General features: G+C 47.4%; 1 protein-coding gene across 2 annotated transcripts in view; it reads left to right on the top strand.

Moving 5' to 3' along the window:
• Positions 1–20,138, top strand: part of LOC118777518 (retinoic acid receptor RXR-alpha-A-like) — a 105,433-nt gene extending 85,295 nt beyond the window's left edge. The window contains exons 4-11 of one of the 2 annotated variants that reach the window (XM_036528536.1): positions 1,186–1,336; positions 1,909–2,088; positions 4,335–4,504; positions 13,458–13,587; positions 16,405–16,537; positions 17,804–17,895; positions 19,446–19,551; positions 19,876–20,138. In XM_036528536.1, coding sequence (XP_036384429.1) covers positions 1,186–1,336; positions 1,909–2,088; positions 4,335–4,504; positions 13,458–13,587; positions 16,405–16,537; positions 17,804–17,895; positions 19,446–19,551; positions 19,876–20,023 — 1,110 coding nt within the window. In that variant the 3' untranslated portion in view covers positions 20,024–20,138. Of the gene's footprint in view, positions 1–1,185; positions 1,337–1,908; positions 2,089–4,313; positions 4,505–13,457; positions 13,588–16,404; positions 16,538–17,803; positions 17,896–19,445; positions 19,552–19,875 lie in introns of both variants that reach the window. The other variant, XM_036528535.1, reaches the window with a different exon arrangement.
• The last annotated feature ends 4,313 nt before the right edge of the window (positions 20,139–24,451 follow it).

Below are 24,451 nucleotides of genomic sequence, written 5' to 3'. Positions count from 1 at the left end.
GTCTGGAGCCAGCACTGGTACTAAGGTCAACTGTGGGTGGTGGTGTAGGGGTATACTTTTAATGGAGAGGAAAAATATGAGTGTACAAGTGTACAATGGGTATCTCTTGAAGTTGTAGGTGCATAGCTGTAGGAATATGGGAAGGGGGTATGACTGGGTGCATTTTGCTTGTAGAAGTTGTATGGGTGTGCTGTCTGGGCAGCAGTATGGGACAGGTGTAGGCCTATGTATGGGTGTATGAAGGCCACCTGTAGAAGCACTGCACTATGGGACTTGTAGTGTGGAAAAGTAGGCCTTGTTAGCTTTTGAGTGCTCACAGGATTGCAGTGTGTACTGCAATGAGCCAAACCTGATGTGCTATTTAAAAAAGGAGGTGTAGGAGTGCACTCTCCCTGTAGGGATTAAGGCCGGGATTGGGAGTATTAAGGTTGCCTGAAATTGTTGTGGGAGCGTACTATCGGTATTGGGAGGGCCTGGCACGGAGTCCTACAGCACCTACAGGGCTTTACAGAGTGTTTTCACACGTCCTCCTTCCTCACTCTAACCTATATGACTGCATATCTGTCTGTATGCTGTTTATTTGCTCTCAGTGTTCTCGCTCTGAGTCTTACTCATATATGACTGTCTGACTGTTGTGTATTCTCTGTGTCCTTGCTCTAGCCTATATGGCCGTCTGTGTGTGGACTGTTCATTTGTTTGCTGCCTGTGCCCTTGATCTAAGTCTTCTGTTTGTGTGCTCTCTGTGTTTTTGCTCTGAGTCTCACTCTCACCTGTATGGCTTTCTTTCTGTTTATCTGTTTGTGTGATCTCTGCGTCCTTGCTGTGAATTCTGCTCTAACCTGCAAAACTGCCTTTCTGTCTGCCTGTCTGTCTGTCTGTCTGTCTGTGTGCTTTCTGTGTCATTTCTCTGAGTTTTGCTTTAACTTACACGCCTGTCCTTTTGTCCGTCTGTCTTTGCGTGTTCGCTGTGTTTTTGCTGTGCGACTTGAGACTGTCTCGCTGTCTCTGTCTGTGTTATCCGTCTTATTCCTCTAAGCCCTGTCTGCTTGTCTGTCCTTGTCTGTTTTTCGTCTGCCCCTGTCAGCTGGCTGCGTGTACGCTCTGTTTTATGGTTCTGAGTCCTGCTCTAACTCATGTAATCTGTATGACCATCTGACTGGCTGCCTGTGCGTCTTCCGTTTGCAGCTAAACTCCCCCATGAATTCGGTCAGCAGCTCAGAGGACATCAAGCCCCCGCTGGGTCTGAACGGGGTGATGAAGGCTCCAGCCCAGCCCTCGGGCGCCCCGCTCTCTCTCACCAAGCACATCTGTGCCATCTGTGGGGACCGCTCCTCAGGTGAGGCCCGCATCCCTGCTGACCAGCCGCCGCCGGGGAGGAAGGGAATCCAGTAACACCGAACAAAACCGGCCAAGCAGGCTGCGAACCGGGCCTGACAGTACTTCAGTGAACCCCCTTACACCTGTGCAGCAGCCAGGAGCTTGTCTTTTCTTACATTACATCACATTACATTGAATTACGTTATTGTCATTTAGCAGGCACTCTTATTCAGAGCATCATAGGTCACACTTTTTACATGTTAGCCATTCATACAGTTGGACCTTTACTGAGGCAATTCTGGATTAAGTCATTCCCAAAGGTACAGCAGCAGTGCCCCAGCAGGGAATCAAACCAGCAACCTTTTGGTTATAAACCCTGCTCTTTACCACTATGCTACACTGCTGCCCTGTCCACACAGTATTGCACACACAGCATACGTAGCATTATTTGGGTTTTGGGGATCACAGAAACCGTAAATAACAAATAATGTCGAGTTGAGTCACTATTGTGGAACTGCTGCCTGTACTTGAGTGCGTAGGTACTTGAGTACCCCCTGCAGGTAACCTGTCCCCCCCCCTGCCCCCCCATAGGTAAACACTATGGAGTGTACAGTTGCGAGGGATGCAAGGGCTTCTTCAAAAGGACCGTGAGGAAGGACCTGACCTACACCTGCCGCGATAACAAGGACTGTGTCATCGACAAGCGGCAGCGGAACCGCTGCCAGTACTGCCGCTACCAGAAGTGCCTGGCCATGGGCATGAAGAGAGAAGGTACAGCACCGACCACAGAGGACAGTTACTCTGCTGCCTGTATGGCCACTGCCTGTCAGGGAGAGGGAGGCGGTGTTATATTGTAGCCTACAGGCCCACACTCTGTCAGAGAGAGGGGAACGTCGTTACACTGTAGCCCGTAAGGTCACAGACTGTCAGAGAAAGGGCCACAGTGTTACACTGTAGCCTTCAGCACCACCCTGTCAGAGAGAGGGAGATGTGTTAGACTGCAGTCTATAGGACCACACTCTGTTTGAGAGAGTAAGAAAATGTTATACTGTAGCCTATAGGGCCACCCTGTCAGAGAGAGGGAGACATTGTTGCATGCTATAGGGCCACGCTGTCAGGAAGAGGGAGACAGTATTATGCTATAGCCTGTAGGGCAACACTCTGTGAGAGAGAGGGAGACAGTGTTAGACTGCGGTCTATAGGACCACATTCTGTCAGAGACAGGGAGACAATGTTACACTGTAGCCTATAGGGCCACACTGTCAGAGAGAAGGAAACAGTTGCATGGTTGTGGAGTTAAAAACTGCATCTGGCAATGAAAAATATTAGCCCTGCTGTTGGAGTGCTGCCAGAATAGCACCGTACTCTAGAGTTTTGAGGCCGCTGGTTTAGTTTAGTTTAGTGCCTGTGTGTGTGCATGCCTTGGAAACCCATCGCTAAGCACGTTTTTTTGTCAGCTCTTGAGCCAGACGCGCACTTCATTTTTTAAGTACAACACAACACGCATTTCCCAAACACACTTTCCTGTGGCCAATTTCCCCTTCCTACCACCCTTGTAACAGTACACATCCCCAGGACGTGTATAGAGAAAGTCTCTTCCTGTCCACTCCTGGTTCGACAGAGGTGTGAGGGCCCTCTCCCAGATCCCGAGAGCACGGGCGGCCAGCCAGCGCCCGAACAGAAACAGGCCACCGCCAGGAAGAGCTAGAGGCAGCTAAGATTTACAGCCGCCCATGACTTCCACTAAAGCAGTCTCTCTCTGCGGGGAACAGGCACTGAAAAAGGCCCCACCCAGACCCTCAGCCCCATCAGATCCCTACCCGCCTCGCACCCCATACACATGGGGCAAAGCCCATCCACACAAGAGAAGGACACAGGCAGAGAGTGAGACAAAAGGAAAAAAGCGAAGACAATTATCAGTACAGTAAATACAGTCAAAACATTTTCTTTTCTCAGACTAATTTGTACTGACCTCAGGTAGACCCGTTTGTACTAATTTATACTGTGGCGTCCTCTGCCCCCGTTTGGCTATATTACCATTTGCTGCGTTGCACTTTATTCTATGGCGTGTAAAGCCCCGTAGCCCCAGGCCGCCGAGAGAAAGGCATCAGTAGCTGAAATCTGAGCGAATCTGCAGAAAAACAGGATTAAACGAATTTATGCTCTGCCCCTCTTGGAGGGAAATAAAGCTAACATGATTTCCCCCGGTGCTTTCGGCCCTCCTCACCTCTCCCTGACTTCTTGCTGAAGTATCCTACCCTTCAGCTGACCCCCCGCACCAGACGGCACTTTCTCTCCTTCTCGAAACAGGGGGGCCCCCTTGTCTCCCCCCTCTTCCCAGAATCCCCCTCTTGTGATTCAGCGCTCACTCCCACACCGGAGAGGCAGGCAGGCAGACAGGGAGGAGGAGGGTTCGGGGAGAGGGTGGGGGGGTTGGGGGGTGGGGGACGCAGTGCCGGGCAGACCGCAGAGGGCGGAAGCGCGGTTTCTGCTGCTCGGCCGCAGCGAGTCCCGGCGCCCGGCGCAAAACTGTCTGCGCAGCTCGCAAACCACTTCCTGTGTCTCCATGCTGTCGGCGCGGCCGTCAGACTAATAAAAACGCCTTAAAAAAGGCTGTTTGTAATGTTTTCTGGTGAAAATAGGTATTGTTGTAATGTTTCTCTGGAGAAAAATAATACGTTTATGGATAACATGTATTGTTTCAGTTCATAGAGCAAATGTGAGGAAGTATACGCACAGTAAAACTGTTTTGAGATCAACACTGACTTTGCACTGAACAAATTGAAAGGCGTCCGGGTATATCGTTTAATTTTGACTAACATGACAAACACATGCACAGTGGACTCAGCTACCAATACAACAGGTATGACACAGAGCTCAGGTTTTCGGTAGGTCAGGATCTATGAGTTTGAGGTGTCTGAGTGTGTGAAGTTTCGGTCACCATGCCACTGTGCTCTTGACAAGAGATCACAGGTGGTTTCTATAATCTTGACCAGAACCGATGTTGTTAAGTGCAGCGGTGCAGGAGGAGCGTCAGCGGGCGAAGGACCGGAACGAGAACGAGGTGGAGTCCACCAGCAGCGCCAACGAGGACATGCCGGTGGAGAAGATCCTGGAGGCCGAGCTGGCCGTGGAGCCCAAGACGGAGACCTACATCGAGACCAACCTGGGCATGCCCTCCAGCTCGGTAAGCACCACCCCTGTCCCCCGTCCCCACCCCTCCCCACACGCGACATCACTTCCTCCCGCTCGCGCCCTCACTTCCTGTCACAAGCCTTCACTTCCTGTACTAACCTGGCATCACTCTGTTGGTAGCGAGCTGTGGTTTCTCCTCGCCTGTGCTGATCTTAGCGGGCTGATCGCTGATGTAGATCTGATCTGTCGGCTTTGCGTCTTGTTTGCAGAGCTTTCGTCTGACACAAATGTTATAATCGGGGCTGACTGATGACCTGCTGTCTGCAGGTCACCTAAGCAGGCCGTTCCCGCTGACCTGTTCCATGTTGACCTGTGAGTCACCTGGGCACGTCTTTAAAAAAAAAAAAGGACCGGATTTCTTTACTTAACCTTGAAGGAGCGGCTAGCTCCTCAAGGATGTCAGAGAGACGGTGCCAGGAGTGATCCTATCTCAGCCGCTGCTCGCCCGCTGCAGGCTCTGAGCAGAAACGGCAGCGCGAGCGCGATCTCGTGTCAGCGCACCTGAATGTGTGCGAATGGAGAGGAGGAATGGGTGACAGGCGGTGGTGGCTATGATGCATCTGCCTGTCTGGGGCCGACTCTCCAGCTGTTGGCATGGGGTATGCTGTCCTCACGTCTGGGCAGACAGGATCAGACTCACACACATGCATCTGAAGTACGAGTAGGTAGTGATGTACCAGTAGCCTGTGCGATGCGGCAGTGTGGTTAATTAATAAGCCCCCACGCTCTCATACAACCGTGCACAGTCTTTTCCAATCCAGGCGGACTGGATCTCCATGGTTAAGGAAGTGTGAAAATAACAGGCAGTGGTACGTGGGAGTCAGCAATCCTCTCACTTGCTAGACCAGAAAGCTTTTCTTTGGCATTTGTCTACCACCGTTCTCTCAGCCTGACACCTGCTGGCTGGTATGAGAAGTGCAGCCCCAGCCGTTTTTTCTTAGTTACCCACGCACTTCACACCCAGGTGTCAGTTCCAAATGCAGGCTGCCTCCCTCGTCATCCTGTCACCAGGAGCTCTGAGCCATGCCTGGCTTTCTGCCACTGCTCATTAACAGAAGCACATAACAGTATTTTTAATATTGGGAACATATGACAGACCCAAAGTTCTCACAGTAATGAATAACAATGAAAGATGAGGACTTGACGCAGGGTGGTTCTGAATTTCTCTGAGCTCTTTAGTTTCTCACGAGCCCTGTCTGTGTGTGTGTGTGTGTGTGTGTGTGTGTGTGAGTGTACATATGTGTCTGTCTGTGCATGGGCATCCGTGTGTGTCTGTGTGCAAGTGTGTGTACATGTCTGGCTGTGTGAGTGTGTGCACATGTGTACGTGTCTGTCTGTGTGTGAGTGTGTGCATGTATGTATGTGTGTGTCTGTCTGTGTGAGTGTATGTGTGCATGTGTGTCTGTGTGTGTGCATCTCTGTGTATGTGAATGATCAAGTGTGTATGTGCTTGTGTGTCTGTATGTACATGCCTTTCTCTGTGTGCCTGTGCACATGTGTCTGAATGCATGTGTGCGTGTGCCTGTGTGTGTGCATCTCTATATGTGTGAATGTTCAAGTGTGTATGTGTGTATGTGTGTGTGTGTCTGCATTTCTGCGTCTGTGTGTGTGTAAGTGCGTACGTGTGTATGTGCGTGTGCATCTGTGTGTGAGTGTGTGTTTAAGTGTGTACGTGTGTATGTGCATGTGCCTGTATGTGTGCGTCTCTCTGTGTGTGAGCGTGTGCATGTGAGTCTGTATGTATGTGTGTATCTCTGTGTGTGAGTGCCGGAGCCGGAGCTGGGGGGGGGGAGCAGACAGAGCAGACAGCTCTTCGGGAACACGTCTGCAGAGAAGTGAAATCTGCTGGAAGTGAATTTGGAAACGCGGCGACTGCCATGTGAGTAAATGGGCTCTATTTTAGGGAGCTGGAAGCGTGGCGGTACACGGCGAGTGCTGATGTTTGGAGCGCTCTCGTGGGAACGGCGTCCGGCCCCGACACACTAAAGCACTCTGCCTCTGCCTGCTCACACCTTACAGGTGGGGGAGTCCGCCCGGGGGGGGGGGGGGGGCTGCTGGGAGAGGGCCCGGCTGGGAGAGGGCCCGGCGTGTGGACGTGGCTGAGATATATGCATCATATACCGGAAGGAAATTTACCTCACGTAAATGATGTCTTTGGCGGAACCTGAACGGTTTGGGCAGCCGTTCCCTTTGTCTGTTTGCTTTTCGGTGGTGGCTGCAGTTGTGCGGTAATGATCACTCTGGCTTCAGTCTGGCTCTAATGGCCTTATGTAAAAAAGTGAAGTGTCTTTGAGAATGAAATTGAGCGGGAGAGCCAGAGAGAGAGAGAGAGAGAGAGTGAGGGAAAAGAGAGAGAGAGAGAGAGAGAGAGAGAGAGAGAGTGAGGGAAAAGAGAGAGAGAGAGAGAGAGAGAGTGAGGGAAAAGAGAGAGAGAGAGAGATGTTAACACATCACACTGCATGGGCCAGACTTTATCTCTGTCGGCCTTCGGCAGCTCCTTTTGACTGTCCAACTCGGAAACAGAACTATCACGATGAGCCAGAGGAGGGGGCCGCTGCTTAATTCGAGCAGAAAGCCTTCCCCTGAGGACCGGGTGGGGCCGGTCTGAATGAACCAAGGTGACCCTTGCAGCACAACTGGAGCAGAAACTGAGAATGTGTGTGTGTCCACTGTGCTGGGACAGAAGGCATGAGTACCCTCCTCCATTCACTCACAGGTTTAGGACTGTTGTTTCGGAATGAGTGTTGCTGTATCGCAACAAGACACAAGCCTTTTCAGTCATTTTACTTGTAGCAGTAATACCATTCAGTTGTTTCTGGATTTTGCCGGTTAAATGTCTTTTGATTGGCTGAGTAACTGCATTAAAAAACAGAGCCCCCTAATGCATATTACATTTTCTGTCCTTAATATAAAAGAAAAAGATTTCTTATTTTATAAGAAAAGGACAGTGTGTATGCATTTTATATTTTTCGTTGCATCATTGAACACCACACCATTAACTGAAAGTGTTCAATATGGAGACAAAACAAACATACCCAAAGCTGCCAGTTACACTTTTTGTGTATTTCAGTGCTATCAAAAAATCATGTTATATCAGCGATACATTGTAAAATGTTACAAATGTAAAATACCAAATTATTTCTAGACCTTACTAGGATTGTTTATGAAGGCCCAAAACTATAAAAAAAAAAGAAAAGAAAGTGGCCAAAGTGATCAGCCAGTATCACATTCTGGAACTTTCCAATCTTTTTTCTCTATAGGGGTTTAATCAGGTTACAGCAGGTTATAACCCCCGTGCGGGGAGTGGCGGGGATGAGGGTGAGAGTGGTGAGCGCGCTTGGCGGGAATGAAAGGGCCACGCAGCTGCAGCAGTGATTAAGTCCTTGTCCCGGCCGTGTCCCCCGGGTCCTCTCGTCTTTGGGATCCAGTGCCCCGTGAGATAATTAATCACAGTGTCTCAGCCAGTGAGCGCTCCTCGTGAATAGCCTGGCAGTGCCGCTTAATGGCCGGGGTTTGGCCGAGCTGAATAAAGTGTATTTATCTCATAGTGACCTAGAACAGGAGTTAAGCAGGCGTTAGTAACATGCTTCGAGTCAGACAAATAAGGGCCTTCTTTTTAAAAAGGGACAGCCTTCGCCTTGCTTGCTCTCTCTCTCTCTCTCGATCTCACTCTCTGTTTCTCTCTCTCTCTCTCTCTCTCGCTCTCTCACTCTCTCTCTCTCTCTCTCTCTCACTCTCTCTCTCTCTCTCTCTCGCTCTCGCTCTCTGTTTCTCTCTCTCTCTCTCTCTCTCGCTCTCACTCTCGCTCTCTCTCTCTCTCTCTCTCTCTCTCTCTCTGTTTCTCTCTGACTCTCGCTCTCTCACTCTCTCTCTCTCTCTCTCTCTCTCTCTCTCGCTCTCTGTTTCTCTCTGACTCTCGCTCTCTTTTTCACTGTTCTCACTGTGGCTCTAATGGAAGCTTTCAGCAGTAGGGAGCGGACATACCCTGTGCGCCGTGCTGTATCTCAAACGTTGTTAAACTTAAAAAGAAACGTTCGGTTTGATCCGCGCGGAGACCCTGGGCAGGGCAAACGCTCGCCCGTCCCTCAAGAAAAGATCTAAGATGGTCATGTCAGAAAGCATGCAGGCTTCACACCGAATGCCCCGTATGACAAAAACACAGCGTTTCTCTGATGACGCTATCGCTGAGGTACGCCGGCCTCAGCGTAATGCCCAGATCACCTCTCCTGGCATGGTCTCCCATTGAGGCCTGATTATGCTTTAATGCCGGACCCTCAGTTATGCAGATTGTGATTTTTCATTTGATTTTTGAGGTCTGTTGTCTGTGACACATTGCCAGGCAGTGGTGTCTTGGGTGGAACTGCAGAACGTTCAGGCCATTAGGAGAGAGAAACATGAGACGTTTCACTGTCCTTCGAACGTCTTTATATCTCTGACAGCGGCTCTCTCTCCCTCTACTTTCCTATCTTCTCCAGTATACATATATCTCCTTCCTCTGAGTTATACTGCAGGATAATGGCAAGGTTGAATATACACAGGAGACATTGGTGTAGGTTTTTTTTTTTTATAAGTTTTGCTTTTGTGTTCCAATATACCTAATTGTAGGACTGGGATGTCAACAGTTCTGTAACAGCCCTGACAGGAGGTTTTAATCAGAGCATAAAATCACATTCATTTATTAATGTGGAATATAAAGGGTCTGCCTCTGCATAGCCTCCACCGCAAGCAGCTGTTTCTCTTAATTGTCACGCAACTATAATGCTGTTTAAGTAAGACATGAAAAATTGAGAGGCCGTCCTTCCTTTCTGCTCCACAAGTGATAAAAATTTCATAGGACAGTATGCCAGCGAGGCCCTTTCGACGAGAGAAGGGAATGGGTATCCGTTCTGAATAATGCAAGCCCCATTCTTTAAATTCGGGAGACCAAACAGCAACCGTTTGTGGAAGTTGCGGAGAGGCTGCATTTCAAAGCCTCTTCCTCAGAGAAGGACTCTCCAGTTGCCCCCCCCCTCCCCCCACCCACTCACACCCCCTTCATACACCCCCCTCAAGGGTGTGATTTTCTCCCATTCTGTGTGGTTATTAACTAATAATGAGCCTCACGGCAGCCCTGTCCTTCCATCTGAAAAATGTTTCAAAAACGTTTCAAAAACATTTCAGAAATGTTCCAGTAACAGCTCAGTAATCTCCCTCAGACCTTTCAATTTGCGCTTGTTCCGCTCGCGTGCAAAATAGAGAAGCGCTTACTGACGGCAGCGGACAGAAGCAATGTGCGTGCCACGCCCCCTTTGAGCTGTGCAGGGCCTGGCCCGGTATTCGATATTAATAATGTTGGGGGTGATTTGTGATCGGTGGACGGGTAGCGTGCCGGGAGAGAAACGAGGTCAGCGTAAACACAGTTTAGAGGAGCCATGCATCATTCATGAGCGCCTCCGTGTTGACGAGAACTCTGGGATTTGTATGCTGGTTGAGACGATTGCTGGATGCCCTTGTTAGCGGTCCTTTGTTTTCCTTGGGTTTAATTGCTCTGTGAATGAGTGAGCAGGTCCGCCCGGGTGTAGGAACACATGCTTTGGTGTGTCCCAGGGTGACCTTTGAGCTCAGGAGATTAGATGTTTAAATAGCGCTGAAGCATTTTGTTTTTTTGGTTTGTTTTTTTTTTATTATTTTTATATTTGAGATGAGGCATTTAATCGTGTCTGCAGAGATGAAAATGCTTTAGCTTGTGACCGGACAGCTGCCTCCGAAGTCTCACTGCCCCCCCCTTACGAGTGTCAATGTGCAGCTCAAAGAGATGGATAACAGGCAGTGGATAAGGACCTGTTTGCATGTTAAAGGGGAGGTGGGGGGGGAGCACTGGGTGGTGGGTGAGTTCTCCCTCCTCTCAGCCCCATCCACTCTGGGGAGCTTCGCTTGATGTTTGGGTCCTTGAAGATTTGGGCACGGGAGAGAGAGCGGGAAAACTGCAGCGAGCTGTCTGCCATTGCCTGGGCTCATGCTCGCTTGAGTGGCAGTCAGCCAGGCTGTCGCGGCCGACTCCCGGAGCGATCGCTGTGCCGTCGTTGCATCAGCGTCCCCTGATTGGCATCACCTGAGGAGGCGATGGGAGGTCGGCGGAAGGTCGCTCCGCGCAGTACGCTGCGGTCATAACTGTCACTGTGCCAAGCGCACGTTTGCCTGTGGGAAGCAGTGACAGTTTCAGACCTGTGAGACCAGCCAAACATTATTACAGGTGGTCCAAATCAACCCATTTGCCCTCAGTCAGAACAAGATGAATGTTTTTTATTTCCTATCCTTTCAAACTAGTAAACAGACCGTTTTGGGTCGTTTGATGATTATTCGGATATGGACAGTTAAACACTTTCTTTTTTTTGACATTTGAACTCAAATTGCTGAAAACGTACAATCTCAGACTTTTAGTTATTTGTAGAAAACGCTGTATGTGGTAGCCGAAGCCCTGGTCTACTTTGTGCTAATGAGCAGTTGCTATAGCACCATCAGCAGCTAACTAGTGAACATTAGTTCGTGAGTGCTTGCCCCCCGCCGAACGCCTTGGTTGTTAATTTGATGATACATTTAGCCTGAGCGGAGCGTTGTTTCCTGCAAGGTCCATTTGCCCCTCTTCCATTTGCTAATGCGTCTTCCCCCTCTAAGCATGTTGTTTTTTTTTATGTCTGCCTTCCTTTTTATTGATCAAACAAAAGGTAACATCTTCTCTTCTCTGCAGAAGGAGAGAAAAGAAGTCCCATCCTTTCGTTTCCGATGGCGTCGTACAATCGTATAGCGGTCTCTGTAGCCGTGCTGTGGTGTACGTCGGCAGGCCTTCGGGTTCACCTGGTGCGTGCGCGGCTCATACCGTGCCGTCTCCATGGAGACGTGTTTAGGGGAAGCGGTATGGCGCCATACACGTTTGCGTTGCTGTAAATGAGGACATGCAGAAAAGCGCTGCTAAATGTGCCTCGCTTTATTTGCACAATGCTCTAAAAAAAAAAACACATTTGCTCTGCCCATTCTGAGTTTCTGAGCACAATCTACGTGGCTGTGGATAAAGCCCTTTTCAAATGCCATCTCCGAGAGAGAGCCCCTCAGCCCCAACCCAGGCTGGAGGAGCAGGGATAGCAGCTTTCTGTCAGCGCGTGTTTCCTTCAGGAAATGCTTCGGCGGGCTCGTTTTTCTCCTGCTCGGCAGGTATTTCCTGTCCACACCGAGGGAGAGTCACTGTTTGTTTTGCCTCCCCGTCCTTTCCCTCTCACAGAGGAATTTTTCATGTCCTGGTTTGGATTGAGCCTAGCTGTCAGGGCAGGGGGACTTTTTTGGTGGGAGGGGTCTGTGATGGGGTCTTCCCATTGTCTCCAACAGATGGCATTGTGTTGAAAGCTTTATATACCAATCTTTTTGTGGAACTACAAATTGTATTTTTTTCCTCCTTCTGCCCAGAAATAGTTTCTTAACTCTGAGTATGAATGCATTTGGTTACAAAGGAGTTGTTGACACTAAAGAAGATCTGCTATTTATATGGTATGTTGATATACATATTGAACCGTAAGTGCTACTCCTTCCAGTGAGTAATTTGCAGACTCAGACAGATCAGTGTAAGGTACCATGCTGTAGGAGGACAGTGACATCTTCCAAAATGATGATGTTATGCGGTCAAAAAAAATCTTGAGTTCTGTTGATATGGTAATTCTCACTGCATTTATGGGCTCCCTGTAATTCAATGTAATGTAAATGTGGGTAACAACTGAATATGAATGAGTAAATTCCTAATATGTCAACAAAATGTGTTTGTATGAATATCAAATATATCATCTTTAATAAATAACAATATGATCTGTTTCAAAATTTCCAGTGAATATATATATCTAATGAAAATTAAGAAGGATTAAGATCACACTCACTGATACTGTAACTGATCATAGTAGTTGCATAGTTGCATGTATACTAATAAGCGGGATTTATAATAAAAGCCAAAAAGAAGCCAGCTGGCATTTCCCACAAGTCATTGCGAAATCAGCTACAACAATAAGCCCAAGCTGGCAACCCTGACTCTGACCTCAAATGGGGATTGAGTAGGACTTCACAGTGAACAGTGATGCCTGAGACTGTGGCTCTCTCCTCTCTTTCCCAAAAGTGCTTTGGTTTACCATGTCGTGAAATACAGCATGTGCCTGCGGTCTTTTGTGACATTGGTGGATCAGTCCTGTGAATAAAAAGGTTTAGGGTTCGTGTTTGATTCTTGCTTGAAAAAGGAAAGGTAGAACCAGACTGATGGTGGTGGATGTGTCAATTTGCTCATTTTACTTGTTTGTATGGAAGAAGGGCAGCATTATCTTCAGTATCCTTCGACTTCATCCTGTTGCATCACTGTGCTCAGAAGGCACCCACATCCCGAGGAACTGACACAGCCTACATTTCCCATACTACTCATCTTACACAGCTGGATATCTACCCAGTATATACCACAGTGTGGTGCAGTGGTAAGGTGCAGGGCTTGTAAGCATAAGGTTGCTGGTTCAAGTCCATGTTACGTCACTGCTGCTGTACCCTTGGGCAAGGTACTTACCCCAGAAATGTCTCAGTAAGTATCCAGCTGTATAAATGGATGAAATTGTAACCCATGTAAAGTCACTCTGGCTCTGGAGGACCCCTTGTCCCTGATTTAAATGATCAGTTTGTTATTGAGCAGCTTCAGGAGTTCATAACGAGTTGATCATTTGAAGCAGCTGTGTTGGAGCAGGGAGAGATCTAAAACATGCAGGACAAGGGGTCCCCCAGGAGAGGTTTGGGAAACGCTGTGCTAAGTGACAGTGTAAGGTAATACTGAGGACGCTGATTACACCCAAGAACGGATCCAGCAACCTTCTGGTTACAAGCCCTGCTCCTTACCGCCCCTCACCGCTCTACAGTGTCTAACAGCCCATACCCGTTCCTCTCTCTCCCTCCAGCCCAACGACCCGGTCACCAACATCTGCCAGGCGGCCGACAAGCAGCTCTTCACCCTGGTGGAGTGGGCCAAGAGGATCCCGCACTTCTCCGAGCTGCCGTTGGATGACCAGGTCATCCTGCTGCGAGCAGGTAAATCCGCCCCCCTCGGCCGACTGCTGAGAACACGCCGACCCGGGTTCGAAGCTCACTCAACCAAGCCTGTGAGGGGGATGAAGACCTTGGGCGAGTTAGCTTTGCACACGGGTCTGAGTGACCCTTTTAGGAGGTTACAGGAGGCTGAAAGGCCCTTGTAGTGAGTTACGGGGGACTGATTGACCCTTGTGGTGCAATGTGGGGGACACTTTTAGGAGGGTTATAGGGACTGAGTGACCCTTTTAGGGCAATGTAGGGGACTGAATGACCCTTGTAGTGGGTTATAGGGGACTGAATGACACTTGTATCTGGTATAGGGGACTGAATGGCTTTTGTAATGGGTTATAGGGGACTGATTGAGCCTTGCAGTACACTGTAGGGGACAGGTGGGGGGATGTATAGGATTAAATGCATGGTGCAGTGCGGTGTGGATGGACCCGTGAGCCTAAGCCATTTTTGAACCACGCTGCAGAGTTTTCCAAGACGTGAGTGTTTGGAGGGAGGTAGGGTTGAGAGGCTGAGTGCTTTCTCCATCCTCTCCAAGAACACTATCAAAGCTTTTCCAATCCTTCAGCCTCCCAATCCCAGTACTAACCAGCCACTTGAATACCTGTACAAACAGCTCAATGGGGTTCTCGAGGATTGCGTTGCCGTGGAAATGCAAGCATTCCTCTAATTTTTTTTTATTTGCAAGAGCGGTACAGTTGTTGTTCAGCACTGTTTAGAAGATCCTAAAGTGTTTTTTTTTTTTTTTGCCTGATCTGAAGTATTGTGCTGTAACCATTCAGGAGAAAAGAGGCTCAACAAAATAGTTTCTCTTTTCATCTGAGAGATCGGCTTGTGCGTAAATTTTCCATCTCAGGGATTTTGTGTATGTGCACGAACTTGCGTGTTTGCGTTCACTCATACGCATTTGTTTGTGTGTGTGAGTGTGTGTGTGTGTTTATGTGTTTGTGCTTGTATTTGTGCTTATGTTTGCATGTAAGTGTGTGTGTATTTATGTATGCGTGTATAAGCCTGTGTGTGTGTCTGTGTGTTTTTGTGCTTGTGTTTGCATGTATACATGAGTGTAGTTTTGTGTATGTGTACAAAGCTTTGTGTGTATGTATGTGTGTTTTTGTGCCTGTGTTTGCGTATAAGCATGTGTGCATTTGTGTATGTTTGTACACGTCAGTGTGTGTGTGTGTGTGTGTGTGTATTTGTGCTTGTGTTTGCGTGTGCATGTGTGTGTATTTGTGCGTGTGTGTGCAAGTCCGTGTATGAGTGTGAATAGTAAATGTGACGGGAGAGCTGTTTGTCACACGGGTGAAATCCCGGTAGCCTGGGGCCATTTCTGCCAACATATTCCAGGAAAAAGACCCCCCTACCCCTCACAGCCCACCCTTTCTGACTGAATTCAATTTATCTGTTGATGTTTCTGTTGACAATGAATGATATTTAAACTGCACAAGGATACATTTCTCAGGTATGTTTTTCCACCTACCCTTGACCTGTCAGAGTTACCCTAGTAGTTACATTTATACTGTATGGCACGGAAGGGGGTTGTTCGGCTCTGGCCATTAATCTGTTTCACGCTTTCATGTGCGCATTGTGGTGGTGATGTGAAAAATTTCTTTGGGGAGGAGACATTATGGAGTGTTTTCTCCAAGGCTCTAAGATCTCTATTAATATCTGCTTTAGTACTGCTGTCATTCAGATGAAAGCAGCCCCGCCTTTTCAGGAAACTCTGGGGAAACAGAAGGGTGTTGCTAGGCAGAACAGTTAAAGGAGCTCTGTCAGTCAAAATGCTGCTGCTACGTCTCCACGGATACAGAAAGCCCACTCTCTTAGCCCCGCCCCCGTGGCCTTTTTTTTCCTGATTGAGGAGGGGAGAGGTCCTCATATTTGAGCGGTAGCCTAATTGCAGAAATTTGTACATAGACGTATTTAAATCATTTATATGATTACCTGCAGAAATATGTACATTTTGCTTGTAATCGTTAAATGTATAATTACTATAATTAAGCTCATGGATATAAACAGCACATATAAACAGCACAATATTAACTTCGCATGAAATTGTTTACAGTATGCAGCTGTGCATTTTAAAGGGCAAATGTAATTATTTTGGACAGATACCTAATAACATTACCCTTCAGCTGTGATCATGTAGTGTATATCACACTGCTTAATGATATTTAATTATATTTTTATTTTTAGAAAATGAAAAGCAACATGGTTTAACGTTGGGTCATGCTAAGAAAGGATCTTACTGCGTGCTTTAATGGATTCCAACCAAATGTTGTCATAGTTAATTATGTGGAACCCGATGAGAGGGTAATAAGTGTGTAATTGCTCAATAGCAGTTGTTTGTGGAGCTCTCAGAACCACAAGTGCTCAAGGCACTGTGGGGGAAATGTGAGGGGTATTGCTGCTGCTCAAACCACCTCATATCTTTCGCAGTGGTTTCACAGCTGTGTAATGCCCCTTTTTTCTCCTCCTTCGTCCACCTCTCTGTTTTTCCTCCCCTCACCCACTCTCTCTCTGTTTCCTCTCCCTGTTTTTCTCTATCTCTATTTCCCTCTCTCTCCTCTTTCTCTCTGTGCCATCTCACCTTTCTGCTTCTCTTCTTTTTCTCTTCCATCTCTCTGCTGTTTCCCTCTCTACCCCCTTCTCCTTCTTTCTCCTCCCCTCTCTCTTTCTCTCTCTCTCCTCTCCTGTTTCCCTCTCTCCCTCTCCCTCTTTCTCTCTCTCTCTCTCTCTCTCTCCTTCCCTCTCTCTCTCTCTCTCTCTCCCTCCCTCCCTCTCTCTCTCTCTCTCTCTCTCCTTCGCCAGGGTGGAACGAGTTGCTCATCGCCTCCTTCTCGCACCGCTCAATAGCAGTGAAGGACGGGATCCTCCTCGCCACGGGGCTCCACGTCCACCGTAACAGCGCCCACAGTGCTGGGGTGGGGGCCATCTTCGACAGGTGAGCGTCCATCACCTCGTCCGAGCTCCGACTTCCCTCAGCTTCCTCTCACAGATATCGTACTTAAAGCTCACCTGGGGCTACTGTCCGGAACGGTCCGGAAGTCATCCCTACAGCTATCGCTTAACACATATTTATAACTGAAGCATTAAATTTTCTGTTTTTTAGATTTCAATTTTCTTGAAAAACACAACAAACCCTTTCAAAATGAACCCCAGAAACAGTGCTCAGTTGAACGTACCAAGCACACACCAAGTCCTTGATCCTTACAATGGCTCTTAAAAAGCTGATTAAAGAACACTTAATACAACCAACCAAACGCTTCCCTACAGCTAAGGGCTTTTAAAGCACAGTCCATGAAAATAGTATGACTAATTACACCAGGACAAAAGGTCTTCCCAGGGGGCTTTGCATCAGTGTGTTTCAGCTCTTCCTAGCCTTCCATGCTAATCTCGTGTCACGTGACCGGCAGAGCCGTCCCAATCGGGCCAGTCCGTGGACGGCTTAGAGGTCCTTATCGGAGCGTGAATACGTTCTGTCCTTCGCCGTGAAGCTGGGCATAGCGATTTGAATATTCCTCGCTCGTCTCAATGGAAAGGATTACATCTCTGCCCTAAAGCGAAGGGGGTTGAGATGGAGAGGAGAGATAGCGTGCCTTCACCCACTCCTCTCAGCACGGCGGTGACAGACCGTTATTCCAAAGGAAGCCGATGGACGACTTAAAGGCTGGAATCTCTTTACCGCCGCAGTTCTTCGGGGCAAATTGAATTAATCCAAGCCGCTGTAGTTGTAGCAAGGAATGAGACCTTTATAGCAGAGGGGTGTCTGGGCAGCAAGTGGCACAGTGGTCAAGGAAACTGGGAGTAATACCAGAAACCAGAAAGTTTCAAGTTCAGTTTCCACTGGGGCCACCGCTGATGCAAAAGGCCCCTTGAGCAAAGTTCTTTTGCTGAACTCCTCCAGAAATAAAAAAGTGTAAACGGTCGATATATAGAAATTTACGTGTGTAAGTGACCCCCAAAAACGTCATCTGTAAGCTCAGCTGCAACGGTAAACAAGTATTCGCAGACGTACTCATGGGAGATGAAGTCCATAGAAGTCAGTCTCCATCCCTGGCCTACATCTCACAGCAGCACTTGTGTTTAGCTCTGTAATGACGATGTGTTAGTTTTCCGGAAGAAACAGCTGAGATGTTGATGTGAGACGAGCTGCTTTGAGGAGGTGTTGGCATCTGCTGAATATTTCATGGCCTGCTCGTTTGTGCAGAGTGCTGACAGAGCTGGTGTCTAAGATGCGAGATATGCAGATGGACAAGACAGAGCTGGGCTGCCTTCGAGCCATCGTCCTCTTCAACCCAGGTACCCGCCTCCCCCGCGCACGCACGCGTACGCACGCACACACGCACACACACACATACACATACACACACACACACATACAAATACACATACAAATACACACACACACATACAAATACACACACGCACGCACACGCACGCACGCACACACACACATACACATACACATACACACACACATGCACACACACATACAAATACACACCCACACGCACGCACACACAAATACACATGCACATACACGCACACATACAAATACACACACACGCAGACACGCATGCACGCACACACACACACATATACGTACATCTAATATCTTAGCACACGCCCTGATTTTGTGCACATATGCATAGCCACAATAGAGAAAAAGGACAAAGAATGTCCCCCTGACTGCTGCATCAGAGGGAGAGGGTCTGAACAATAAAGCCAAAACCACAGGGCAAACACCATCAAGCTGCCAAGCAGCCACGCCCTGTTACGAAACAGGCAGCCCCGGATGGTGGCCAAAAAGACTGCTGTGACGAGGTGCGTTCCTATAGAGAGGGGCATCTTTCTCCCTTCCTCCCTGCTCTTTTGAACACACTTTTGTGATTAGTTCATTTCAGGGGCCTGCGCGCCGAAATTACAAGCTTTGTCCTTGGAGCGGGGACATCCAGCGAAGCGCTTGAGTTTGGGGACGCAGAGACAGAGCTGAATTAGTGTCCCGCCCGCTGTGTGCTTTGGCCTGAACAGTGTGTACCTTTTCCACTCCAGTACAGGCCATACAGTTCTGTTAATTAATGTTCTGTTTTTTTATTTAAAAAAAAAAGCAAACCAAAACCTACCAATACACCAAACAAGGAATGCAGTCATTTATTCTTATTTAGTTATTTATTCATTAATTTGCCAGAAGCACTTCACAGGGGGACATTATAGAACATTATATATCACAGTTCAGAACACAAACAGCTAATGAGTTACAGTGATACAACATTTAGCATAAAGCTACTTAACAGGCAGCCCAGAGTCCTCTTTCCTGGCGTGTGAATTTCAGTTGGAGTGTTCTGCATGTCATTTGTTCGTGTTTGTGTTAAAGGGGACTGATGGCAGGGTACAGGTCTGTGCTAGGGGGTGCAGGGTGTGTCACAGTGAGGTACATGCGGAGCAGGACACAGGAACGCTCACAACATGGGTCTTCAGGGGGGCGTCATTTCCGCTGAATCTGTACAGCGGTGCCTCAAAATTTGTGCAAATGCACCGCACCCCTGCTCCTGAGAAACAGTTACCCCGAGGTATCGCTTTTTCTGATATCTGGGGGAAACAAATGCAATCCGGACCCAATGCCCTGCTTGGGAGGGAGTCCAGACACTGTCTCTTGCACAAGTGCATCCTGGGAAATCATAGCATTTCCCAGAAGAGCTTAAGAACTGGCATCAGCCTGTGACCAAACAGCACCCCGTCCCATATGGAGACACAGAGCCCTGTAAACACAAGAGTTGTGTGATGGGTGATTAGTCCCTGGTGGTGAGCTTGCTTGAACGAGTGAGTGGTTGATCTCTCCCTCTCTGTAGACTCCAAAGGCCTGTCAAACCCAGGGGAGGTGGAGGCTCTGAGGGAGAAGGTGTACGCCTCTCTGGAGGCCTACTGCAAACAGAAGTACCCAGACCAGCCTGGAAGGTATGGATGCATCTCTTTCTCTCCTGCATTTTTCTGCCTCTAAATGGCTAATGTGAGCCTTTTCCCATTAGTACAGTACAGAACATTAGCTGAATGAAAGAGCAGATCCAGATGAAACTGGGCTCATCAGAAATTCCAGTCTATCGCTCACATCCATCTTTCTTAAGCAATAAGACATCATTTATAGTACACTAAGTAATGGTTTGGTTTCGTCAGGATTCTGTGATTGATCCAAACTCGTCACAGTGATTGTGGAATTTTTTTGGTTCTGATCCGGGCCTTACACCTGCTGTGCTGTGCTGTGCTGTGCTGTGTCTGGGGCAGGTTTGCCAAACTGTTACTGCGGCTCCCAGCCCTGCGCTCCATCGGCCTCAAGTGTCTGGAACACCTGTTCTTCTTCAAGCTAATAGGAGACACGCCCATCGACACCTTCCTCATGGAAATGCTGGAAGCGCCGCACCAAATGACATAATGGGGGAGGGCCCACAGTCCGCCCCCCGCTCCTTTCCGAGAGGGCGGGAGAGCTACCCCCCCCCCCTCCTCCACACAGACTGATGACATCATCTGAATGACAATGACACGGAAAGCACGCGGCGACCCCCCCCCCCCCCCCTTTATTTCTTCATGTGTTTCCAAACGAGTCGAGTTCATTTTACGTCTATGGGTCTGTTTTATACTTTGTATAAATATATAAGTGTATAGCTCATGAAAAAAACGAGAGAGAACAGAGGACTGAAATGCAGCAGACAGAGAATGAGATATGTCAAGGAAAAAACAAAAAACTACGATTTTTCTGGAAGCAATCAGGTGCGAGGTGTTGGTATGTTTGCAAACGGGCGGCGGTATTCATCGTAGGGTAGTCGGTGTTGAAACAGGACAATCGTGGTGCTTTACGGGGAGTGAGACAGAGAAGGTGTCTGTCTCTCGGTTTGAAAGGTGAGGCCTCATATGCAGGAGCTGGAAGGAGAGTATTTATACAAGGTGGAGGGGTGGAGGGATGGAGGGAGGGGGCCAGGCCGACGGTCAGACGCTCACCACCTCTGTTTGGGAACAGAGACGCAGGGGTGGCAGAGTGCAGGCTCTCCAGCTCGACCTTCCCATCTCAGGGAAGGGTCCTTCAGAGGGCGGGAGGGGGTGTACGCGATAAATGTGCATGTATTTACCATGTTATCACCACGGCTGCATTAGGTGGTGTATTGTGGTGTACCACGCTACATGTGTTGAAGACAGGGATTAGAGACCACCCCCCCCCCCCCTTATGTGCACGGCCGTTCTGGAACACAGAGAGCAAACCGTACCAGATACCCGTCAACCTCCTGTGACCCCTGACCTCTGAGCCCCTCCCACCGCGGCCCTCTCTACTTGCACAGTCAGGCCGGTGCCGCACGGGGCCGCCTGGCAACAGCATAACTTATTACAGTATATTATAACCACGTTCAGTATTGTCGGTGTTCATTTTACAACTGTGCAATTCCCTCCCTGGTGTTTTTACCCACGCTTTCAGCACGGTCCAACGATGTCCTCTCTGAGCGTTTTTGTCAGGAGAAAAGTGCTCACGAAGTACTGCAGTACGGCAGTCGCTTTCGCTTCGGAGGAGGAAGTGTGCGTTCTCTTATTCTTGGCACTTAACTTTCCGTTCCAGAGCGGGCCCACCTGGGCGAGGCGGGGGCCGCTGTAGCAGAGTTCGGATCAGGTAGCACTTGGCTTCACAGAGGAGCGGGAACGGGCGGACCTTTTGGCCCTTCCTCGCTCCGGGGGGGAATTCACAGCGGACCTCCAGGCAAACCACAGTGTCGTTAAAAAGAGTTTTAATATTTTTCAGAAAAAAAGAATCTATCTATAAATCTATAACATGTCCCTACTCTGCGCTTTTTTTTTTTCCTTTTTCCGCTGCTGCTGTAAAAACTATGCATCTAGCATTTCCAAAGATTGTCCACAGTGAGGTGATCTGAAAAGTGAATCTAATGATGCCAGGCTACGGGGAGTCTTTAGGAGTGAGCATTTGAGTGAGGCCGGACACGGTGGTAGGGTCTGTCTGGTGTGACCGGGGGAATCCAGAACCAACAGGAAAGCTGTTGCTTCCCTCTGGTGGAAGACACGCAGCATTGCAACGCTACTTGAATTTTTGTACAAGTATTTAATCAGAGAAAAGGCACTTTTACAAGACATTGTCATCATTATTTTTCAGTCAGAAGCTAAACTTACTTAAATGAAATTTTTAGGCATCATTAAGAACAAAAAAGTAGCAATAATCTGAGCTAGAATTGGTTGTTCACGGTTCATTTCTTTATGCACTCTCCTATCTCAGAATCGTGGGTAATTCTTAGCAGTGATTAGCATTTAGCATTTTAGCCAGGCGGCTGAAATTTCGCTGAATTTTGGCCATTTCAGACATGACAGTTCACATCCAATGAATTGACAGCGCTCACCCAGTCGAGTAAGACTGCAAATGCTACAGGTTGGTTGACATTGAAATGGCTTTGGTTTATGAAGTATATTGTGAGGAATGGGAAGCCTGTGTCCCTGTTGGTTTATTTTCAGTCCGTTATGTCGTTCATCCTGTGGGTGTAACGCCTTCAGGTCGAGCTTTTGTTTCATTCAGAGCAGGGGAAGGAACTGCACTTCTCCAGGGCCGGGACAGCCCAGGTCTTGTCGTTATCTCAAATCTCTCAAATGCAAATGAATTCGTTCTGTAATTTGTGCGGAACCAATAGGTGTAGACCTTTAAGACTGGCTTTAAGACTTTTTTTTTAAAAAAAAAAGATTACATTGGATTTTACTTTTTTTTCTGTAACAGTATACTTATCTATGAACCGATTCTCTGGATGTCTGGGATCTGTTTGAGGCGTGAGCAGGGTTTCGGATTAGAGCTCCCAGATCCCCATCCCCACCCCTGTTCACGAAAGCCATACGTAGGTGTGTAAGGTCACAGCAGTGAAGGAACTCTCTCCTGCAGGAAACAGACTTGAAAATCTTCAGAGAAGGGTCCTCTGGATGAATTAATACGTAAATACACAGAAATACATAAAAGTAATGACTACATAAATAAATGCTTTATACATACCATAAAGCTATATTTTGTGTATATGTACATGTATGTATATTTATACATAAATCTCTTAAATGTTCATGGTTTTATTTGAGCATAGGAGAAACTTGTCATTTAATAAAACTTAGGCAGAGGCAGGCCAGAGCAATCCGTGGTAGCGTGTGATTCGGCGCCACTGAGATGGTCATTTCGTCCTTCTCTCATTCGAAGCCTTCGAGCTGGATGTCCATGCCCCTGCTTCTAAAACCAACCAGCCAACATTCTACCAGCAACTCTGAGCACTAAGACAAATCACACCAGCTTCAGAGAGTTTTTCAAAAAACCTCTCTCTCAAACCTCTGGATGCAGCAGTGGCCTGGTAGATATATAAATATAAATAAATAAATATATATATAAAATAGCAATTTCCCAAAATATACCTGTTGCTTAGCTACTTGTGTGTGCTACAACTATATCAGGACTAGCTGAGACCCCCACCACAATCACTGCTTTAGCTGTGTCTGTTTAGTGATAGCAAAATGTCAAAAAGATACATCTAATGAAAAAAAATCTATTTTTGTACAAATGTAATTTGATCCCTTGCTTATATGTTCTTAACTTTTCCTGCTGTGGGCTGTTGTATACATTATTTGTGTAAATGTTGATTTTAAACAAAAAAAAAAAAAAACCTTCAAAAATAAGAACGGGGTATGAGAAGGGGGTGTGACGGGTAAGGCCCCTCCAAACTGTCTCCTGTACTTTCCCTCTTCATTTTGCTCCGTTTTGAAGATGGAGTTTGTCTTTATATTTTTTGCCTATTTTTAAAGAAAAATGGAAGAGTCATCTGTTCTTTGTGGGTTGTTCTCTGATGTTCTATCTTTCATGAAAAGGAAAAGATTAATAAAAAAATCCAAAAGATGGCTCCGGGTTGCCTTGCGTCGTTTTGTGACAGCGGATGTCTCGTGTCGCAGCCGTGTTCACAGGACTGTGAATCCAGCCTCACTGTGTTGGGATGTGAAGACGTTTTAATAAGTTTCATTGTGATACGATAATAGGCTTTTTCTCCTGCCAGGTGCTGATCTGACGAGTAATTTTCTTTATTGAAGTATTATGGCTTCTATCCTCAATCCACAGACTGGCTGTTTGTTCCCCAGCATCACTTTTTAGCAGGTGCTGTGCAGATCATCTGATCTTGCACACTGACTGCTGACTATGCACTTTGCCTGTTGGACACAGATTATAAAATACTATATAGACTAGTGGATCTGCACAGTACCTGCCCTAAACCGATGCCCATGAACAAGCAGTTCAGCAGAATATACATTCTCTCAGTGGATCAATTTTACACGGTCACCAATAACAACTGCACTCTGGTGCACGTTAAAAAAAATCATTTTATTGAATCACAGGTTATAACTGTCAAAATGCAAATTCACAAAATCCAGAGCAAATCAATGCTGATAACAGGTAAGGTTTTTCATGCAGCCCTTGGTAACACTGCAGTGTGCTGAAGCTCCTTTTCCATCAGAACAGTTGAGTCAAATAAAAGATTTTGCACCCCCAAACCCAACGCTTCTCCGAACAAAGCAGGAAAAGAAAAAGGTTCATACTATGTGCCACTGATTTAAAGGATACAGACATTTATAACACACTGAAGAAAAGGATATAATATTGCTTGTATTCTGACACATAAGCAGGAAGTTTTTTGCAATTATATATAGTCATAAAAAAAAAGTTTGCACTTGAAGGCCAAAAAAATGTATTTGGTCACCAGATAAACTCTATCATAGGTCAACCTCTAATAAACCATCATCAATTCAACCTAAAACCGCTATAACACACAGGCAAAATTCATGAGGTCAAAGTACAGAG

This window comes from Megalops cyprinoides, chromosome 5 (assembly GCF_013368585.1).
Source record: "Megalops cyprinoides isolate fMegCyp1 chromosome 5, fMegCyp1.pri, whole genome shotgun sequence".
NCBI classification, from domain to species: domain Eukaryota; kingdom Metazoa; phylum Chordata; class Actinopteri; order Elopiformes; family Megalopidae; genus Megalops; species Megalops cyprinoides.
Note: the sequence above shows the minus strand (reverse complement) of the source record. Positions and strands in the feature narration are given on the sequence as shown.